General features: G+C 40.3%; 1 protein-coding gene across 7 annotated transcripts in view; it reads right to left on the bottom strand.

Annotated features, from left to right (window-relative positions):
* LOC125100147 (T-cell-specific guanine nucleotide triphosphate-binding protein 2-like) overlaps positions 1-23,703 on the bottom strand; it is a 303,876-nt gene that overhangs the window by 54,739 nt on the left and 225,434 nt on the right. For 2 of the 7 annotated variants that reach the window (XM_047730079.1, XM_047730082.1), the window contains exon 5: positions 3,176-3,430. The exons of 2 other annotated variants lie outside the window; for them this stretch is intronic. In XM_047730079.1, coding sequence (XP_047586035.1) covers positions 3,176-3,202 — 27 coding nt within the window. In that variant the 5' untranslated portion in view covers positions 3,203-3,430. Of the gene's footprint in view, positions 1-3,175; positions 3,431-6,650; positions 6,824-13,320; positions 13,550-23,703 lie in introns of those variants that run through there. 3 more of the 7 variants (XM_047730080.1, XM_047730081.1, XM_047730078.1) reach the window with 2 other exon arrangements.

The raw sequence follows: 23,703 nt of genomic DNA, 5'->3' as shown, positions 1-23,703 counted from the left end.
AACTAACACCAAGGAAGTAGAAACAATAATCAGAAGTTATTATCAACAGTTATATGCCAATAAACTAAGCAAGCTAGATGAAATGGATGCATTCCTGGAAAACTATAAACTCCCAAAATTGAACCAGGAAGAAATCGACAACCTAAATAGACTGATATCTAGTAACGAGATTGAAGCAGTGATCAAAAACCTCCCAAAAAACAAGAGCCCAGGACCTGATGGAATCCCTGGGGAATTCTACCAAATTTTCAAAGAAGAAATAACACCATTTCTCCTGAAGCTGTTTCAAAAAATTGAAGTAGGGGCACCTGGGTGGCTCAGTGGGTTAAAGCCTCTGCCTTCGGCTCAGGTCATGATCCCAGGGTCCTGGGATCGAGTCCTGCATCGGACTGTCTGCTCAGCAGGGAGCCTGCTTCCTCTTCTCTCTCTGCCTGCCTCTCTGCCTACTTGCGATCTCTGTCTGTCAAATAAACAAATAAAATCTTAAAAAAAAAATTGAAGCAGAAGCAAAACTTCCAGACTCTTTCTATAAAGCCAGCATTACCCTGATCCCCAAACCAGGCAAAGACCCTACCAAAAAGGAGAATTTCAGACCAATATCACCGATGAATATGGATGCTAAGATTCTCAACAAGATCCTAGCAAACAGGATCCAACAGCACATTAAAAAGATTATCCACCATGACCTGGTGGGATTCATCCCTGGGCTACAAGGATGGTTCAATATTCGCAAATCAATCAAGGTGATAGAACAAATCAATAAAAGAAGAGAGAAGAACCACATGGTCCTCTCAATTGATGCAGAAAAAGCATTTGACAAAATCTAGCATCTGTTCCTGATTAAAACGCTTCAAAGCATAGGGATGGAGGGAACATTCCTGAACTTCTTCAAATCTATCTATGAAAAACCCACAGCAAATATCATCCTCAATGAGAAAAAGCTTGCAGCCTTCCCGTTGAGATCAGGAACACGACAAGGATGCCCATTCTCACCACTCTTGTTCAACATAGTATTAGAAGTCCTAGCAACAGCAATCAGACAACAAAGAGAAATAAAAGGTATCCAAATCGGCAATGATGAAGTCAACCTCTCTCTTTTCACAGATGACATGATTCTTTATATGGAAAACCCAAAAGACTCCACCCCCAAAGCACTAGAACTCATACAGCATTTCAGCAACATGGCAGGATACAAAGTCAATGTACAGAAATCAGTGGCTTTCTTATACACTAACAATGAAAATACAGAAATGGAAATTAGAGAATCGATTCCATTTACTATAGCACCAAGAACCATAAGATACCTGGGAATAAACCTAACCAAAGAGGTAAAGGAGCTGTACTCAAGGAACTACAGAACACTCATGAAATAAATTGAAGAAGACACAGAAAGATGGAAGACCATTCCATGCACTTGGATCGGAAGAATAAACATTGTTAAAATGTCTATACTGCCTAGAGCAATCTATACTTTTAATGCCATTCCGATCAAATTCCACCAGTATTTTTCAAAGAGCTGGAGCAAATAATCCAAAAATTTGTATGGAACCAGAAGAGACCCCGAATCGCTAAGGAAATGTTTGAAAAAACAAAAACAAAACTGGTGGCATCACATTACCTGATTTCAAGCTTTACTACAAAGCTGTGATCACCAAGACAGCATGGTACTGACATAAAAACAGACACATAGACCAGTGGAACAGAATAGAGAGCCCAGATATGGACCCTCAACACTATGGTCAGTTAAACTTCGACAAAACAGGAAAACATATGCAGTGGCAAAAAGACAGTCTCTTCAATAAATGGTGCTGGGAAAACTGGGCAGTTATATGTAGAAGAATGAAACTCAACCAATCTCTTACACCATACACAAAGATAAACTCAAAATGGATAAAAGACCTCAACGTGAGACAAGAATCTATCAGAGTCCTAGAGGAGAACATAGGCAGTAACCTCTTCGATATCAGCCACAGCAACAGCCACAGCATCTTATTTCAAGATCTGTCTCCAAAGGCAAAGGAAACACAAGCAAACATGAACTTTTGGGACTTCATCAAGATCAAAAGCTTCTGCACAGCAAAGGAAACAGTCAAGAAAACAAACAGGCAACCCACAGAATGGGAGAAGATATTTGCAAATGACAGTAGAGACAAAAGATTGATATCCAGGATCTATAAAGAACTCCTCAAACTCAACACACACAAAACAGATAATCATATCAAAAAATGGGCAGAAGATATGAACAGACACTTCTCCAATGAAGACATACAAATGGCTATCAGACACATGAAAAAATGTTCATCATCACTAGCCATCAGGGAGATTCAAATTAAAACCACATTGAGATATTACCTTACACCAGTTAGAATGGCCAAAATTAGCAAGACAGGAAACAACATGTGTTGGAGAGGATGTAGAGAAATGGGAACCCTCTTACACTGTTGGTGGGAATGCAAGTTGGCACAACCTCTTTGGAGAACAGTGTGGAGATTCCTCAAGAAATTAAAAATAGAGCTTCCCTATGACCCTGCAATTGCACTACTGGGTATTTACCCCAAAGATGCAGATGTAGTGAAAAGAAGGGCCATCTGTACCCAAATGTTTATAGCAGCAATGGCCACGGTTGCCAAACTGTGGAAAGAACCCAGATACCAAGATGCCCTTCAACGGAAGAATGGATATGGAAGATGTGGTCCATATGCACTATGGAGTATTATGCCTCCATCAGAAAGGATGAATACCCATCATTTGTAGCAGCATGGATGGGACTGGAAGAAATTATGCTGAGTGAAATAAGTCAAGCAGAGTGAGTCAATTATCATATGGTTTCACTTATTTGTGGAGCATAACAAATAGCATGGACGACATGGGGAGTTAGGAGAAGGGAGTTGGGGGAAATTGGAAGGAGAGGTGAATAATGAGAGACTATGGATTCTGAAAAACAATCTGAAGGGTTTGAAGAGGTGGGGGGGTGGGATGTTGGGGAAACCAGGTGATGTGTATTAGAGAGGGCACGGATTGCATGGAGCACTGAGTGTGGTACAAAAACAATGAATACTGTTAAGCTGAAAATAAATAAAAAATGATTAAAAAATAATAATAAAATAAAAGAAAAGAAAAAAAAAAGAAAACTGAGCTCCAATGTTCTGTCTTGTGTAGCAGGGAAGCTACCCACCTCACAGGATTTCAGGAAGGGCTTCATGCTAAGATCCAAGTGAAGGCCTGGAGAGGCCTGCCAGCAACCGCTTGGTGAATTCTCTCTCGTCTTAGGACCTCTGACGAAGGCTTTCTCTGGTTCTTCTTATTCCCTCCACCTCTTATTGCAGTGTATGAAGATTTTGATCTGTGAGTCTGTGGGGGCAGGATGTTCTGCATGCCTTTGCTTCATTAATCTTCTCTGAGCTCTATTAAACAAGCGATAGTATTATTCCTGGTCACAGATCAAGAAACAGTGTCTCACAGATGAGAAACAAGGCTCAAATTGCATAGCAATGACCCAGGATCCAAGATATAAATTTACAGTGTCTTTCTGTTTCTCTCTGGACAGGAGAGGAGGACCATTCTAGTAAATGCTGAATCTCCAGCCCCAGGGGCTGAGGGGTGGCTGGATTCTGAGATGCTTCCCCTGGGGATGTGGGCCCAATAATTGCTGTCAATTACCATCTACCTCTCCCTGGATGCACCCTTACTAATTTGGGGGAGAGAATGGAAATCACAGTTCTCTCTCAATTTCCATCCTCACTCCACATTAAACTCACTGATTTCCAAGTGTGAAGAGAAATCCCAAAATGTGTCCCCACTTCTCAGAAAATGTTGCAGGGAACCTAACCCCCACTGGGAGTTAGAGATGCCCAGTGAAATGATCAGGAGATGCTGGGAGTTCAGAGAGAGGGAAGCTGATGGATTATGATGTGATCATGATCCCATCTGCTTAGGGACTAGAATCTCCTGAGGCCTGTGCCCACAAAGTTTTCAGGGTCCTCCATCAGGAGAGTTGCAATAGGTCAGCAAAAATGGTGCCTCTTCCTGCAGGGAGTGGAAGTGCTCTGAGCTCGGTGAGGGGGTGGATGACATGGTGGTGGGCAGGTACGCATGGCTAAAGCTGGCTAGAAGTCAGAAAGATGGAGCTCTCGGCTGGCTCAGGCTGAAAGAACATTCTGGAATAAGAAGAAGAGTAGCTCTTGCCCTTGTACTCAAAGCCTTGTTTAAGACCTCTCTTGACTATTATCCTGAATAGCCTCCATTCTTGTTTGTGGGGTACATAGAAGTCCCTGGAGGCCTCAACTGCCATCAGGGAGACGATCTCTTGGGTGAGTTCCAGGCTCACTGACTTGGTTGTGTGAAGGGCTTTCTGCTGCCCCTCAGCATGCTATGTATTCTGCTTGCCTGTAAATTTGCCCTAGTATGGGATGGAAAAGACTGGAGTCCTTATCAGTGTTCCTGTGGTGCCCAAGCAGGCCAGAACATAGGACCTGGGCTACAGCCCTTGATTTCTTTTCCTGGTTTGTCTAAATCCCATCACAACTTCCACATGTACCCACCTCATCTTGACTTCCCAACTGTTAGATCAATCAAAAACACCCTTGTGTCTTCAAAAGTTCAAAGTCCCAGAAAGCATTCTTTCATCCCCAGTTAGATGATTAGTATCATAAAAATACACATGCAAGTCTTTGCACTTACAGTAAATAATTCCCTAGATTCTAGTGCCCTTAGTCCCCAGCAGGTAGGGGACATACTTCTGTTAGATGAATGAAACACAATATACCATTGTATGTCTTCTAGTTATTGGTTGATGGATAATTTAACTTTGCTTCCTAAATCTGTCATCTGAAATGTTGAAGCCATTTCTGCCACAGGCCTTCAGAAAGCAAGTAGGGGCTGGGGCAGAGTATGACCATCCCCCCACCACAAGGTGAGTGTGGGAGGTGAGCACAAACCTATATTTTTCTAGACCATTTCTATGACTATGTCTGACCATGGACTTTTCACATGTCTTCTCAGCTGAGCCCCTGTTCTGGACCTGATTGAAGGGGGTGATTGAGGTTACGAAGCACCAGCCACAGCTCTCCTATTCCCACTACCTGCTCATCTGTCTCTGCCCTGTACCTGGTACTAGACAACCTCGCACATGGGACCCTCTCGGGATCCGGTAACGGATACTGCCAGTTTTTGTTTGTTTGTTTTTCAGCATTTCCTTAGCAATTCGGGGTCTCTTCTGATTCCTACAAATTTTGGATTATTTGCTCCAGCTCTTTGAAAAATACTGGTGGAATTTGATCGTAATGGCATTAAAAGTATAGATTGCTCTAGGCAGTTTAGGACATTGAACAATGTTTATTCTTCTGATCCAAGTGCATGGAATGGTCTTCCATCTTTTGTATCTTCTTCAATTTCTTTCATGGGTGTTCTGTAGTTCCTCGAGTACAGATCCTTTACCTCTTCTGTTAGGTTTATTCCCAGGTACCTTATGGTTCTTGGTGCTATAGTAAATGGAATTGATTCTCTCATTTTCCTTTCTGTATTTTCATTGTTAGTGTATAAGAAAGCCACTGATTTCTGTACATTGACTTGGTATCCTGCCACGTTACTGAGTAGCTGTAAAAGTTCTTTTGATTGGAGTGTGTAGTCCATTAACATTCAAAGTAATTATTGATAGATATGTATTTAGTACCATTTTATAACTGTTTTGTCATTAGTTCTGGTGTTTTGTCTTGTCCTTTCTTGCTTTTTTGTCTCTCTGTTGCACTGAAAACTCTTTGGTCTGGAGACCACCTGAGTGACTTAGGCAGTTAAGTCCCACTCTCTGATTTCAGCTCTGATCATGATCTTAGGGGTCATGAGATTGAGCCCTGGCTGGACTCTGCACTAAACATTGAGCCTGCTTGAGATTTCTTCTCTCCCCACCACCCCTGCTCCTCCCCACCACTTGCATGTGCACACACTGTCTCTCTTTCAAAATAAATGAATTTTTTTAAGAAAAAAATTATAAAAACACTTTGGGTCTGTCCACATAGTGTCGGGGCGGGGTGTGTGTGCTTGTCATCTGGGGGGTAGGGCCTCTGTCCTGGGAATGAGGCTAGGCTGATTGAGAAGGTCAGTCTCACCAGAGTGCAGAGGGGTAAGGCTTGGTGTAAGCAAGTTGGGCTGACAATATCGGCCTTGTGGTGCTTCCAGCAGTTGGAGCTGAAGGTGGGTGGGAGGGAAATGGTGCAAGGAAGGGGGAATTGTGAATTGTTTCAGGAAGGCATCTGTGTGAACACTTCAAGGTCAGCTCCAAGAAAAGTAAACAATCTCTCCCTTGTGTGCCCAAGCATTCCCAGATCCCTGTTTCCAAGCTGTCTGAACCTGGTTGTTTGCCTGCCTTCTTTCCAGAAGCAGCACAGCCAGCCTGCTGTGCTAAAGCCAAGCCTGCTGTGCTGTTTAAAAACTGCAGGCTTTAAGCCCAAGAATTGCAAGAATTCATAATATATAGCCCCTTTTGTTTTCCAAGTCAATGGCTGTGGGATAATATTCTCCTGCTGTGTTCCCCCATGTGCTTCTCTACTTCTCTCTCTCTCTCACACACACGTTCTCTACATCCATGCCCTCCCCTCCCTTCTGCAGCACCCAACATCCCTTTCTCCCTTAAACCATGACTCCACACTTCCTACCTTCTCCAATGGGGCCTCTTCTCTCCCTTTAGTTGTGGAGTTTGTTCTGTCTGTCTTCAGGTCAATTCCTGGGATATCAGGAAGGCTTGACAGTTATATCATTGGGTTCATGGGACGAGGGGAGCCTAGGGTCCTCCTGCTCACTGCATGCTTCCTTTCCCCAAGCCAGTATCCTTAATAAGTATAGATGCAAAATTTTTTCAACAAATATTAGCAAACAAAATTCAACATCATCTGAAAAGAATTATACATCAGGGTCAGTGGCATTATTTTATTTGTGTCCCAGGGGATACAAGCTTAATTTCACATGAGCAAATCATGTATATAATATACCACATAAATGGAATAAAGGATAAAAATTAGATGGTCAACTCAGTTCAAACAACAACAACAAAAAAAAAACAACAAAATTAAATGTCTTTTCATAAATAATGTTCAGCAATTGTGCATAATAAAAAGCCATATAGGCAGGCCCCCAGCTAACATCATACTCAAAAGTGAAAGGAAGAAATCTTTTCCTCTAAGATCAGGAAAAAGACAAGGATGCCTTGCCACACCATTCTATGCAAAATAGTCCTGGAAGTTCTGGTCATAACAATCAGGAAAAAAAAAAGATATAAAAGTCATCCACACCACAAAGGAAGAGGAAAACCCAAAGATTTCACCAAAATCTTATTCAAAGTAATGAGCAAGTTAACAACATTCAAGATACAAAATGAGTATACAAAAATCTGTTGCATTTCTGTACACTAAAAATCAACAAGCTGAAAGACCAATTAAGAAAACAATTAGAATTACACAGAATGAGGGATGTCTGAGTGGTTGAGTCGGTTAAGCATTTGCCTGCAGCTCAGGCCATGATCACAGGGTCCTGGGATTGAGTTCTGCACTGGCTTTCTTGCTCAGCAGGGAGCCTGCTTCTCCCACTGCCTGCCATTCCCGCTGCTTGTACTCACTCTCTCTCTGGCAAATAAATTATAAAATCTTAAAAAAAAAAAGAATTACAACAGCATCAAAAAATAAAATAAAATTCCATCTTTAGGGGAATGGATACAGAAGATGTGATTTTATATATGTATATACAAAACATAGAGTTTATATGTATATGGAAAACATAAAATATGTATATATAAAGTAAATACTACTCAGCCATTAAAAAAGAATGAGATATTGCTGGGGACACCTGGGTGGCTTTAGTTGGTTAAGCATCTGCCTTCAGCTGAGGTCATTATCCCAGGGTCCTGGGATCGAGTCCTGCATCGGGCTCCTTGATCAGCTGGGAGTTGCTTCTCCCTCTCCCACTGCCCCGCCTCATTTGTGTTCTCTTTCTTTCTCTGACAAATAATTAAATTAATTAAATTTAAATTTAAAAAAAGAGTAAGATCTTGCCATTTGCAACAACAACATGAATACCTAGAGAATAAAATGCTAAGTGAAATAAGTCAGAGTAAGACCTATACCATATGACTTGACTCATACATTGTAACTGTCCCTCAGAACATGTATTACTTAAATATAACCGTGGGAAATTCTACTAGTTACCAAGCATGTTTAGTATAGCCTCAAGAAAAACACATACTGCCAACAGGCCTCTGGGGAGAGGAGGATATACTGCGGCCTTGAAGCCGAGCAGAATGCCGCCTGCTTCATTTTCTCCTTATCTCCCCTTTCCCCCCCCCCCCCGAGAGCACCTGTGGCTAATTAGGTAAGTCCTTTGAATGTGCTTGCTCAACTATAAACTTTATACTGCTTGACCAAACATATTTTGCCTTCCTTCTTGTTTATCTACAAGACATATGACTAATGTTTAGCCTTCCTCCGCTCTTCTGCTAATTACTGTCCATATCTAATAAAAACAGAACTGAAAAGTTGTTCAGGGCAACAGTCTTTTCTACTGTTGTCCCCTGCTCCCTTTCTCTTACAGCTGACTTGTTTGTACCTCATCCTTCTCCTGTGTGCCATTGGGAAGCAACAATACATGGAATTTAAGAAACAAAAGAAACAAAGAAAAAAGTAGAAAAAGAGAGATAGAGGGAGATACCCTGAAACACAGAACACAAACTGGTGGTTCCCAGAGGGAAGGAGATATCCCAGATATCTGATCTATATCTATCTATATCTATATCTATCTATATCTATATCTGTATCTATAACTTGTGGTTTAATCTATCTATATATCTATCTATAATATATCTATCTATCTATCTATCTATCTATATATAACTTGTGGTTTAATCGTGGTATGTGTGTGTGTGCATACACATATATATTTAATAGTGATATATATACCTATATATATATAATGTAATATTATTCAGTTATGAAAAAAATCTTTCTACTTGCAACAACATAGGTGTACCTTGCAGACTTTAGCTAAATGAAATAATTCAGAGACTGACAAACACCATATGATACCATATGATCTCACTATTTGTGGAATCTAAAAAGCAAAACAAAGCAAAAAACCCTAAAACAATGAGATCCTGGCTAAAAGAACAGAAAATGTTCTCTGGGAGGGTAAACTTTCTGAGTCTTTGGATTTCCAATTAATGATTTTATTTAGAGCTCACTTTCAATAAATAGCTTAACTGAGTATAGGATTCTGGATACAACATCATTTCATCTTAGAACTCTGAAGATCTATGTCCTTCTAGCATGCCATGTTGCCAGTAAAAAGCCCAGTGCCAATTCCATTCGCATTCCTTGGATGGTCACCTGGTTGACTCCATGGAAATCATAGGAACTCTTCATCCCTGGGACTATGTCAGAAATGTCACCATGGCCTGATGACCTAGAGCACCTCCATCAACACTCAGCATTCAGAAGGCTCCTTAAATGACAGCTGATGTGAAAAGGCATGGAGATGCACATTACCAAGTGGGAGAAACCAATCTGGAAAGGCTACATACTGCACGATTCCAACTGTGTAACATTCTGGAAAAGGCAAAACTACAGATTCAGTAAAAAGATCGGTGGTTTCCAAGGGTTTCAGGAGAGGGAGGGACAAGCCAGTGGAGCACAGAGGCCATTTAGAGCAGTGAAACCACTCTGTGTGATGTGGTAATGGTGGGTTAATGGCAGATAAATTATACTTTCATCAAATCCCATAGAATACACAGCACCAAGAGGGAACCCAATGTAAAATATGGACTATGGATGTGGAGGGAGAAAGTTGGGTCAGTTTGGGTTCATGAACTGTAGGATGGTGTTGTTGTTGACAGTGGGGAGGCTGTACTTATGTGAGGGTAGGGGTACATGGGAACCCTCTGTACCTTCTGCTCAATTTTGCTATTTACCCAAAACTGCTCTAAAATACAGTTTAATGAAAAAGATGATGGCTGTTGACATTGTTCTTCAGCTTTGACATTGTCCTTTGTTACTTTTTCTAAGCGTAATATGTGTTCAGCAGTTAGCTACAGTAGGATATATATGATATCTCGTATGTACATATACACAGAATAAAGCAAGATATAAAGGAATGCCAGGGTGGCTCAGTCAGGAGTCAGACTATTGGTTTCGGCTTAAGACAAGATCTCAGAGTCCTGAGATGGAACCCAACATTGGGCTCCCTGCTTGGCAGGGAGTCTGCTTAAGGATCCTTTCCCTCTTCCTTACCCCTCCCCTGATTGCAGGCACTCTTTCTCGGTCTAAAATAAGTAAATAACTCTTTCAAAAAAATATCATTCAACATAAAAAAAAAGATCTAAATTTAAATACCTGTGAACTCAACTTCCCAAATTAAGAACAGGAATATTTCTTATATAAGTGAATATTCCTACACAATTAATCCATATCCTGTCTCTTCATATCTCTTCTCAGACATACAGCACCTTCAAATGTTAAGTTTATCATTTTTTGCTTCCTTCCGTTTTTACCACTATCTGTAGTTCCTCAGAAAATTAGTTGTCCTTCGTGGGTGTCTTAGAAAAATATAATTATTTTGTGTGTCCTCTTCTGCAAGCTGCTTTTCATTTAAAATTGTTTTTATCACATGTGTTCCATTTTGCAAAGATAGAACATAGTATCTATTTTCTGTCAGTGGGCACTTTGGATTGGGGTTCTTTACAGTTGTTTCTTTTTATTCAACACAGTTCTGATACAAACATGTTACACATGTTTCTTGGACACCTGTGTAGAGCCTTCTCCAGAAATAGGAGAGGAATTGGTGGGTCATAACATTCGAATGCTTACACATTGCACAAAAGGAAGAGAATGCATTGCTTAACAAAGCAGCATTAAATTTCCCATCATTCAGGTATTTTCTGTACGTAGGTATTTTCTGTATGTCTGTCACTGCTGGAGAGTTGAGAAGGACCTGCGTGCCCTTATACTCAAATGCAGAGTACACTTAAAAGTTGGTGCCTGTAACCACCATTCCTGTCTTCAGGAGGTTACATGGTGTCAGACCACATCTGCCTCTGAAGCAGCTTCCTGAATCAGGTCCTTTAAGCTCTGCAGGGTCTGCAGGCTCAAGCTCCTGGGTCTTCTCTGAATGATTTATGTTAAATTAATTGTATTCCTAGATCACATCCAAATAAATTAAAATCATGAAACATTAATTACTAAACAGACATGTCTCTAATTTTGGCTCCTTTATTATTGAGAAACTAAAGATAAATGTAAGTACTGTTGGTAAACCTTTTTGGTGTATTGTATGGGAAGATCGTAGTATTAAAAAAGCATAGATTTCTAGAAAAAAATGGGTATTTATAAACTTTCCATCTCAAGAACAGAAGACTCGTCTAACACACAGATAAGTGCTTACTAGTTTATTTTCACTAGAAATTAAAGCTTCTAAGTGTTCAGACCACTAATGTGTGTGGTAAATCTACTAAAAATTAAAAAAAGGAAACATCTCTGAAAGAAAGAAAACTAGGTTATGTGCTTTTGGTTAAAAAAAAGTGTATATGGACTGGAGAAACACTTTTTTTGAGGCAAAAGAAAGTTGTAGAAATACTATAAAAATGAACCTTTAGAAAGGAATTTATTCATGGTTGGGACTGATAAACATTGTAATGAATATGTTCTCATAGAAAAGTAAACAGGTGCAAAATTAGAATTTGGATTCCTATCTGTTAAAAGGACAAAGATTTGATGGTTATTTTAAACATCTGATCTATTTTTGGGTGTAGTTTGAGAATGTTACCCTTCCGTTTTAAGTGATCTTCCTAGAAAACAAAGATCCCGTGTTTTATGTTGCATTTCCATGGGCATATGTATTCTAGAAATTATGTAAAATTCCTGGGAATTTGATACATCTTAGTATAATGTTATTGTTTGTAATTATTCTCTTACCTTCTGAAATTGCGGTCATCAAAACTAAGGCTTGCACTAAAAGGACTGAAACAGAGTACCAGGAAACTGCCCCCAGCTGACTCTCATATGCAAAGGCAGGCAACAAAAGAATCTATAAAGAACGTGACACATGTGGACAACGTCCATTCTGCCTCTCTGCAAAAATGTCTCCTCGTTGTGAGATTTTTGCCATTCTAATGCCAGGGTAACATGGCAACCCTCTGCTTCCAAACCAGAGAAATATAACACGGGTAACCAATGGTTGTAAGTTGAATGAACAATCAGGGATTTATGGAACACAAGACAGCAGCTGATTCTTCCTGACTCACTAGCAAACACATTTTTTGTTGTTTTTTTATTTCTTCACCCATTATATATATTTAAGATGACTCAAACTACGGATACATATTGGAGGGAAGACTTCTAAAAAATTGTGGAAGTTTACCAGCAATGTTTGACTTATCAGGCCCATTATCCTGGAAAAATTATTTTTGCCCTCAGAGGACTCACATCACCTCCTTTGAGAGACATTTGAACACCCACAGCTGGTCTTTATTCAGCTGTCACCTGTTCTGAGTCATCAATGTGTTCTTCTTACTGTATGTGTTTTCCAGTTCGGTTGAAGTTTGCCCTGCTGCAAAGCAGATGCCCTCACAGTGGGAAAGGAACTGTCAATGATTTCTTTCTTTTACTCTTCCTCTCTTCCTTTAAAAACATTTCCCTTCCTACAGCTCAATGGACCCCGTTTCTGTTTGCTAGATAAGATGCTGCCTAATTCATGAATTATATAATAAAGCTAATCATCCTTTAAAATTTATTTATTTGAGGGGTGCCTGGGTGGCTCAGTGGGCTGAACCCTCTGCCTTCGACTCAGGTCATGATCCCAGGATCCTGGAATTGAGCCCCGTATCAGGCTCTCTGCTTGGCAGGAAGTCTGCTCCCCCCCCCGACCCCTGCTTGCCTCTCTGCCTTCTTGTGATCTCTGCCTGTCAAATAAATAAATGAAATCTCTAAAAAAAATTATTTATTTGAATTGTGTCATTAATAGATAATACATGCATTGTCTCCCCCACAGAAAGGTAGTTAGGTATGAGATGGGGAGATGGGGAGTAGGAAGTGTCTGATCAGGAACCTCTTGGGGAAAAGCCCCATCCACTGACACCCCAGACATTCACATGATCCTTCTGCAGTTCACAGGAATAAAGTTTGTCCTCCAACCTCCCTCTGAAAATGTCCCAAATAGTTAAATGCTCTAACTGGCACACAGCCATCCACCAGACATCCTGCCTCTCAGCCTTTCAAGTCCACAGCACCCGAGATCAAGCATCCAGGCTCTCCCAAGCTTAAACATACAAATCTGTGATTTCTTGCTTACCAGTTCCTGGAGGGAAAGAGACTTCTGGTGTCAGCGTTGAGCTCTGAACATGTCCCCGAGCAGCTCAGTAGATGCTGAGCCTGGTGGACATGCTCCCTGCAGCCCAGAGCAGGAGCACTGCTCTGCTCAGACTGGCCTTGCACTGGAACAGGTCCTGTGTGCTGGTGTGGCCACTGCAGAAATTAACAGCTGACTGTCATCTGAAATGTCTCCACTTTGTGGAGGAGCTGGCAGGACTAAATCATCTGTGGCCTCAGCTCCACCCCCACAGGAACCTGCCCAATAGTAAGAAGCAGCCATCACATGGCAGAGCCCTGCATTTCCCGGAATAGAAAGTGAAATCAAAGTTGAGGGCTCCTTTTCCAAGAAACACAGCCATTGTCAGGAAGAGAAACTGAAAGGCACCGTGGCCATTGATATGATGTATTTTGGCATTGTGAGTGAGAGAAAGACATGAGATCCCGGTCAGCAGGCTTCTCAGTGACCCCAAAGGACACCCTAACCAGCCCCAGGTTCTAAGCCAGGCAGATTCTGAATCCACATTCAGAGAACACAGGACTGCGTCCTGGGAGAATGACACTCATGCCTCACCTGTTAACCTTGGACAGCCCAACCTGTACAGGGAGTGAATCTAACGAAGAGTCTATCTAGCTTTGTCCCTGGCTCCTGGCACAGAGCTTCAGAATCCCTGGGAACAACTGGCAGTTTCTACTTTTATTTTACAGTGTCAATACTAGACAGCCTGTTGGATTTCTACTTTGATGAAGTTAGTTACAACAGATAGACCTAAAACCTTGCCATTTGAGAAAAAAATTTTTTTGTATTTGAAAATATTATGTATCCTCTCTTTAATTGTGTAAAATGCTCTCTTGTATCTCTTCCCAATTAACACTCTTTTTAATTTATATAAAAAAAATCGCTGGGGATTTCCTGATTGTTGGAATCTGACTTTGTTTTGCTAATGAAGTGATTCCAGGCAGGATCTTAAATTACTTCAGGTCAGTGGCTGGTCACCAGGAAACCAACCCTGTCAACACAGGGTGGAGGCTCTGGGCCAGCTGAACCTCTGGGAGGAGAAGTGGGTAGACACTGAGCTCAATTAAGTAGCCAGTGATTTAAGCAATCATGTCTTTGTAATGAAACATCAACCAAAACCCTAGACACCAAGGCTCAGTGGGCTTCTTAGTTGATGTTTGCATTGATGTTCTGGAAGGTTGCATACTCTGGCTCCATGGACAGAGGCATGGAAGCTGTGTACTCCCCACCAGAACCCACCCTATGTGTATCCTTTTAAATAAAACCGGACTTGTAAGTATAACACTTGCCTGACTCATGTGAATCATTCTGATCAATTAGCAGGCTTGATAGGGTTACAGGACCCCTCTAATTTGTAGATAGTTGGAGATCCAGGTGACCTATGTGTGGAGGCCAAGAAAAACAAGGCTGTACCCACCTTGAGTCTAGTCCTGACATAAGTATAGCCATCTTGACAAAGCAAAAGCTGGCACCTTGCACCCCCTCTCCACCCGCTCCCCTTCCCTCAGTAGTATGTGTGAACAAATAGTTAGCTTGCAGAAATCGCAATCCTGCAAGACAGGAGTCTCCCTCGGTTTACAAATGTCCCAGTGCTAAATCTCACTAACAAGGACGCTTGATAGGAGGAATGTGACATTCCACCAGGAAACTCCCAACTATCATCATGTTAGTGCCTCATTTGAAGGAAAAACGACCTTGGCTTGATAATAACCAGGCCTCCGATATCCTGACAGTCTTCTTTACCCTGATAGCCCTTCTGAACACCCCCTTTGTCCTCACCCACCTCTGAGTCCACCCCTACCCTACCTTTAAAAACTCTGACTATAGTCTGGTTCAGGGTCCAAGTCCCTACTCCGCTGCATCGGGTATACTTGGGCCCAAGCTTAAGCATGTCACCTTGGGGTCCAAGTCCCTACTCTGCTGTGTCAGGTATACTTGGGCCCAAGCTTAAGCTTGTCAAATAAACCCTCGTGTGATTACATTGGTGTTGGCTCCTTGGTGGTCTCTCAGATGTGAAAACTCGGGCATAACACTAGGACCCCCCTGCCCCCCAGTGCAGCTGGTGTCTGAAGTGAGAGTAGTCTTCTGAAGGACTGAGCTCTGAAACCTGGGGACTCTTTGCTAACTCTGCATGGTTAGTGCAGGAACTAAAAGACAGTATACCCAATTGGCATGGAAACTGAATAGGGAGTAACCCTGTTTCCTGGGGAGCCATAGTCTGGCTTTTGTTTGTTTGTTTGTTTGGTTGGTTGGTCAGTTGGTTTTGTTTTTCATTTATTTGTCGAAAAGACATCAACTATGTAGTTTATAAACCAAGAGTTGTAAGATGTATACAATGCACACAATGACCATTCTTCAAGTTTCTGTATCAGAGGGGACCCTGTCATCTTTTCAGGTCCGTTTAAGGAATATAGGAAGAAATACACACATCTGTTTTCTCCTCTTTACAAAAATGGCAGCACTCCCTACACAATGTCCTGTACCCCAGGTTCTCCATTTACTATTTGGTAATTGTTCTAGATGAGCACACTCAAGGCTCCACCCATTAAAAATATTTTTATTAATGTCTTTTCAAAAAAAATCTCATAAGAAAAATAGCTGAAGAAATAAGACTTATGTGAACTATAGCTCAATGAAGCTGTCATTCTAAAAAAGAAGGAGAAGAAATGGAATGAACCATCCGCCCAGTAAACTGTTGTGATCCCTGCAAACAGCAGTTCTCTCCTCTAACCTGGAGTTTATATCCCTCACACACAGACCAGCTTTTGATTAAAGAATAATTAACATAAAACATTACATTAGTTTTAGGTGCACAACATTGATTCAACAACTCTATACATTACTTAAATCTCTCCACGGTAAGTGCAGTCGCCATCTGTCGCCATCCAACATTGTTACAATATTATTGACTACATTCCCCGTGTTGTACTATTCATCTCTGTGACTATTCATCTCTGTACTATTCATCTCAGTGAGATCCACTTCATCTCATTATTCATCTCTGTGACTTACTTTATAACCGGAAATGGGTACTTCCTAATCTCCTTTATCTATTTTTACCTTCCCCTCACCCACCTCCCCTCTGGCAACTACCAGTTTATTCTCTGTATTTATACTTGTTTGCTTGTTCAGATTCCACTTATAAGTAAAATTATATGGTATTTATTTGTCTTTCTCTTTCTGACTTATTTCACTTAGTATAATACCTTCGAAGTGATCCATGTTGTTGCAAATGGCAAGCTCTCATTTTTTATGGCTGAGTAATCCATTGTGTGTCTGTCTGTATGTGTGTGTGTATACACACGTATATTTACATATACACACTTCATCTTCTGTATCTATTCATCTATCAGTGCACACCTGCATTGCTTCCATATCTCGACCATAGTAAATAATGTTGCAATAAACATAGGTGCGGATACTTTTTTTGAATTAGTGGTTTTGTTTTCTTTGCCTAAATGCACAATAGTGGTGTTACTGAATTTTATCTTTTACTAGATTTCATCTGTTATATATTTTTAATCTTTTGATGAAAGGTCATACAGTTGCCAACGGTGGTTGCACCAATTTATATTCTCACAACAGTGCCGGATAGTTCCCTTCGTTCCACATCCTCTCTAACACTTGGTGTTCTTTCTTTCTTTTTTTTTTTTTTAAAGATTTTATTTATTTATTTGACAGAGAGAGATCACAAGTAGACGGAGAGAGAGAGAGAGAGAGAGAGGGAAGTAGGCTTCTTGCTGAGCAGAGAGCCCGATGTGGGACTCGATCCCAGGACCCTGAGATCATGACCAGAGCCGAAGGCAGCGGCTTAACCCACTGAGCCACCCAGGCGCCCCGTGTTCTTTCTTTTTAATAGCAGCCATTCTGAATGATGTGTGATATCTCACTGAGGCTTTGATTTGCATTCCCTGATAATTAGCAATGTTGATCATCTTTTCAATGATTGGTATCAGTATTGGTCATCTGCATGCTTTTGCTTGGGAATTTCTTGGGCGGAAGTAATGTCTACTCAGGTCATCTGCCCATTTTTAAATCACTTTCCTGTGTGCATGTGTGTGTGTGTGTGTGTGTGTGTGGTGTTGAGTTGTATAAGTTCTTTATACCTTTCCTATAATAATCCCTTATCAGATACATTATTTGCAAATATCGTCCCATTTATGGCTTGCCTTCTGTTTTGTGTTTAGTTTCCTTCCCTATGGAAAAGCTTTTTATTTTCTTGTAATCACAATAATTTATCTTTGCTTTTGTTTGCCCTGCCTGGAGAGACATTTTTGTAAATATGTTGCTGAGGGAGACATGCAAGAGATTACTGCATATATTTTTTAAGAGATTTGTGGTTTCACAAAACAGAGGATCATAGGGGAGGGGAAGGAAAAATAAAATAAGATGAAATTAGAGAGGGAAACAAACCATAGAGACTCTTTTTTTAAAGATAAATTTTATTATTTTTTTAATTTTTAAATTTTTAAAAAAGATTTTATTTATTTATTTGACAGAGAGAGAGAGTGCACAAGCAGGGCAGTGGCCAGCAGAGAGAGAAAGAGAGAATCAGGCTCCCTGAGGAGCAGGGAGCCCCACACCAGCCTCCATCCCTGGACCTCAGGATCATGACCTGAGTTGAAGACAAATACTTAAGGGATTGAGCCACCAAGACACCCTTTTTAAAAAATTTTTACAAGATTTTATTTATTTATTTATTTATTTTTGAGAGAGAGAGCACAGCAGTGGGGATAGAGGGAGAGGGAGAAGCAGATACCCGACTAAGCAAGGGACCAGACACTGGGCTTGATCCAGGACCCTGAGATCATGATCCAATCAAAGGCAGACATTCAACTGACTGAGCCACCCAGGTGCCCCAACTATAAGACACTCAACTAGGAAACAAACCAAAGGTGGCTGGAGGGGAGATCAATGGGGGGATGGAGTAACTGGGTGATGGGCATTAAGGGGGGGCACATTATGAAATGAGCACTGGGTATTATATGCAACTGATGAATAACTGAACTCTACCACTGAAAATAATAATACACTATATGTTAATTAGTTGAATTTAAATAAAATGAAGTTAAATTAAAACAAAAACAAAAACCAATGAATTGTACATCTTTATTTATTTATTTTTATTTCTTTTCAGTGCACCAGAATTCATTGTTTATGCACCACACTCAGTGTTCCATGCAATACGTGCCCTCCATAATACCCACCACCAGGCTCGCCCAACCTCCCACGCCCTGCCCCTTCAAAACTCTCAGATTGTTTTTCAGAGTCCACAGTCTCGCATGGTTTGTCTCTCCCTCCAATTTCCCCCAACTCCCTTCTCCTCTCCATCTCCCCATGTCCTCCATGTTATTCCTTATGCTCCACAAGTAAGTGAGACCAACTGACTCTCTCTGCTTGACTTATTTCACTCAGCATAATCTCCTCCAGTCCTGTCTATGTTGATATAAAAGTTGGGTATTCATCAGTTCTGATGGAGGTGTAATACTCCATAGTGTATATGGACCACATCTTCCTTATCCATTCATTCGATGAAGGGCATCTTGGTTCTTTCCACAGTTTGGCGACCATGGCCATTGCTGCTATGGACATTGGGGTACAGATGGCCCTTCTTTTCACTACAACTGTATCTATGGGTAAATATCCAGTAGTTGGTGCAGCCACTTTGGAAAACAGTGTGGAGATTCCTTAAGAAATTAAAAATAGGGACACCTGGGTGGCTCAGTGGGTTAAAGCCTCTGCCTTCAGCTCAGGTCATGATCTTGGGGTTGTGGGATCGAGCCCCACGTTGGGCTCTGTGCTTGCTGGGGAGCCTGCTTCCCTTCCTCTCTCTGCCTGCCTCTCTGCCTGCTTGTGATCTCTCTCTCTCTCTCTCTGTCAAATAAATAAATAAAATCTTTTAAAAAAGAAATTAAAAATAGAGCTTGCCAATGATTTGTACATTTTACTATGATCGGGGGTTGGATTAACGAGGGATTAGCAAGTAAGGTAGAGAACTCTAAAAAATAACAACAACAAAATAGTTTCATGGTTTCAGGTCTCACATTTAAGTCATTAATCCATTTTGAGTTTATTTTGGGGTACAGTGTAAAAAGTGGTCCAGCTACAGTCTTTTACATCTGGCTGTCCAGTTTTCCTAAAACCATTTGTTGAAAAAACTGCTTTTTTCCCTTTGCCTATTCTTATCTTCTTTGTTATGCATTAATGGACCCTATGCGCTTAGATTTATTTCTGGGCTTTCAGTTTTATTCCATTGATCTTGTGTATATTTTCATCCCAATACAATACTGTTTTACTTACTACCAGTTTGAAGTATCACTTGAAATCTGGAATTGTGATACCACTACATTTATTTTTCTTTCTCAAGATTGCTTTGACTATTTGGGGTCTTTGAAGTTCCATACTAATTTTAGGATTGCTTGTTCTAGTTCCGTGAAAAATGCTGTTGGTATTTTGAGAGGGATTGCGTTAAATCTGTATAGTGCTATGCTGTGCGTGGACATTTTAACAGTATATGTTCTTCCAATGCATGACATGGAATATCTTTCCATTTGTTTGCATCATCTTCAGTCTTTCACCAAGGCTTTATAGTTTTCAGGGTACAGATGTTACACTGCATTGGTTAAATTTATTCTCAGATATGTCATGTTTTTAGTGCAATGGTAAATGGGATTTTTTTTATGATTTCTCTTTCTGCTGCTTTATTATTAGTTTATAAAAATGCAATATTTCTGCACAGTTTATTGTGTATCCTGAGATGTTACTGATTTCATTGATCAGTTCTAGGAGGTTTTTGTTGGAGTCTTCAGGTTTTTCTCTGTCTAGTTTCATGTCATTTGCAAATAGTGAAACTTTCACATCTTCATTTAATTTGGGTGCATTTTATTCTTTTTTATTTTTTTGTCTGATTGCTGTGGCTAGGACCTGTAGTACTACCTTGAATAAATGTAGTGGGAGTGACATCCTTGGGTTGTTCCTGACCTTAGGGGAAAGGCTCTCAGTTTTTCACCATTAAGTATGATATTCACTGTAGGTTTTTCATACGTGGGCTTTATTATGTTGAAATATGTTCCCTCTAAACCTATAGAGGGTTTTTTAATGAATGGATGTTGTACTTTGCCATTGTTTTTTTCTGCATCAATTGAAAGGATCATATGGTTTTTCTTCTTTCTCTTTTTCATGGGTTATATCACATTGATTGATTTTTTTTAAACAATTTGCATCTATTGAACCACATTTGCATTTGGAAACAAGTCCCACTTGATGGTGGTGGGTGATATTTTAATGTATTGTTGGATTTAGCTTGCTAATATTCTTTTATTAATGTGTTGTATCACATTGATTGATTTGCGGATGTTGAACCAAACTTGCAGTCCTGGAATAAATCCCACTTGGTCGTGGTGAATAATCCTTTTAATGTACTGTTGAATCCTATTGGCTAGTATTTTGGCAAGAATTTTTGCATCTGTGTTCATCAAGGATATTGGTCTGTAGTTCTCTTTTTTGAGGGGATCCTTGTCTGGTTTTGGGATCAAGGTGATGCTGGCCTCATAAAATGAGTTTGGAAGTTTTCCTTCTATTTCTATTTTTTGGAACAGTTTCAGGAGAATAGGAATTAGTTCTTCTTTAAATGTTTGGTAGAATTCCCCTGGGAAGCCGTCTGGTCCTGGGCTTTTGTTTGTTTGGAGATTTTTGATGACTGTTTCACTCTCCTTACTGGTTATGGGTCTGTTTAGGTTTTCTATTTCTTCCTGGTTCAGTTGTGGTAGTTTATATGTCTCTAGGAATTCATCCATTTCTTCCAGATTGTCAAATTGTTGGTGTAGAGTTGCTCATAGTATGTTCTTATAATTGTATTTCTTTGGTGTTAGTGGTGATCTCTCCTCTTTCATTCATGATTTTATTTATTTGGGTCCTTTCTCTTTTCTTTTTGATAAGTCTGGCCAGGGGTTTATCAATCTTATTAATTCTTTCAAAGAACCAGCTCCTAGTTTCGTTGATCTGTTCTATTGTTTTTTTTTTTGTTTGTTTGTTTCTATTTCATTGATTTCTGCTCTGATCTTTATGATTTCTCTTCTCCTGCTGGGTTTAGGGTTTCTTTTTTTTTTAAGATTTTATTTATTTATTTCACAGAGAGAGATCACAAGTAGGCAGAGAGGCAGGCAGAGAGAGAGATAGAGGAGGAAGCAGGTTCTCCACTGAGCAGAGAGCCCAATGCGGGACTCAATCCCAGGACCCTGAGATCATGACCCGAGCCGAAGGCAGAGGTTTAACCCACTGAGCCACCCAGGTGCCCCGGGTTTAGGGTTTCTTTCTTGTTCTTTCTCCAGCTCCTTTAGGTGTAGGGTTAGGTTGTGTATTTGAGACCTTTCTTTTTTCTTGAGAAAGGCTTGTACCGCTATATATTTTCCTCTCAGGACTGCCTTTCCTGGGTCTCACAGATTTTGAACCATTGTGTTTTCATTATCATTTGTTTCCATGAATTTTTCAATTCTTCTTTAACTTCCTGGTTGACCCATTCATTCTTTAGAAGGATGCTCTTTGGTCTCCATGTATTTGGGTTCTTTCCAAATTTCCTCTTGTGATTGAGTTCTAGCTTCAGAGCATTGTGGTCTGAAAATATACAGGGAATGATCCCAGACTTTTGATTCCAGTTGAGACCTGATTTAGGACCCAGGATGTGATCGATTCTGGTGAATGTTCCATGTGCACTAGAGAAGAATGTGTATTCTGTTGCTTTGGGATAAAATGTTCTGAATATATCTGTGATGTCCATCTGGTCCAGTGTGTCATTTAAAGCCTTTATTTCCTTGTTGATCTTTTGCTTGGGTGGTTTGTCCATTTCAGTGAGGAGAGTGTTTAAGCTCCCTATTATTATTGTATTACTGTCCATGTGTTTCTTTGATTTTGTTATTAATTGGTTTATATAGTTGGCTGCTCCCATGTTAGGGGCATAGATATTTAAAATTGTTAGATCTTCTTGTTGGACAGACCCTTTGTGTATGATATAGTGCCCTTCCTCATCTCTTATTATAGTCTTTGGCTTAAAATCTAATTGATCTGATATAAGGGTTGCCACCCCTGCTTTCTTCTGATGTCCATTAGTATGGTAAATTGTTTTCCACCCCCTCACTTTAAATCTGGAGGTGTCTTTGAGTCTGAAATGAGTTTCTTGTAGGCAACATATAGATGGGTTTTGTTTTTTTATACATTCTGATACCCTGTGTCTTTTGATTGGGGCATTTAGCCCATTAACATTCAGGGTAACTATTGAGAGATATGAATTTAGTGCCATTGTATTGCCTGTAAGGTGACTGTTACTGTATATTGTCTCTGCTCCTTTCTGACCTACTGCTTTTAGGCTCTCTCTTTGCTTAGAGGACCCCTTTCAATATTTCCTGTAGAGCTGGTTTGGTGTTTGCAAATTCTTTCAGTATTTGTTTGTCCTGGAAGCTTTTTATCTCTCCTATTTTCAATGATAGCCTAGCTGGATATAGTATTCTTGGCTGCATATTTTCCTCATTTAGTGCTCTGAATATATCATGCCAGTTCTTTCTGGCCTGCCAAGTCTCTGTGGATAAGTCTGCTGTCAATCTAATATTTTTAGCATTGTATGTTACAGACTTCTTTTCCCTGGCTGCTTTCAGGATTTTCTCTTTGTTGCTAAGACTTGTAAATTTTACTATGAGGTGATGGGGTGTGGACCTATTCTTGTTGATTTTGAGGGGGGTTCTCTGCACCTCCTAGATTTTGATGCTTGTTCCCTTTGCCATATTCAGGAAATTCTCTTTAATAATTCCCTCCAATATACCTTCTGCTCCTCTCTCTCTTCTTCTTCTGGAATCCCAATTATTCTAATGTTGTTTCATCTTATGGTGTCACTTATCTCTCGAATTCTCCCCTCGTGGTCCAGTAGCTCTTTGTCCCTCTTTTGCTCATTCTTTATTCTCTGTCATTTGGTCTTCTATATCACTAATTCTTTCTTCTGCCTCATTTATCCTAGCAGTGAGAGCCTCCATTTTTTATTGCACCTCATTAATAGCTTTTTTAATTTCAACTTGATTAGATTTTAGTTCTTTTATTTCTCCAGAAAGGGCTTTTATATCTCCCGAGAGGGTTTCTCTAATACCTTCCATGCCTTTCTTCGAGCCTGGCTAGAACTTTGAGAATCGTCATTCTGAACTCTATATCTGACATATTACCAATGTCTGTATTGATTAGGTCCCTAGCCTTTAGTACTGCCCCTTGTTCTTTTTTTTGTCGTGAACTTTTTGCCTTGTCATTTTGTCCAGATAAGAGTATATGAAGGAGCAAGTAAAATATTAAAAGGGTGGCAAAGACCCCAGG

The sequence above is a fragment of the Lutra lutra genome, chromosome 5 (assembly GCF_902655055.1).
Source record: "Lutra lutra chromosome 5, mLutLut1.2, whole genome shotgun sequence".
Taxonomy (NCBI): Eukaryota; Metazoa; Chordata; class Mammalia; order Carnivora; family Mustelidae; genus Lutra; species Lutra lutra.
This window is presented reverse-complemented; position numbering and strand designations above follow the sequence as displayed.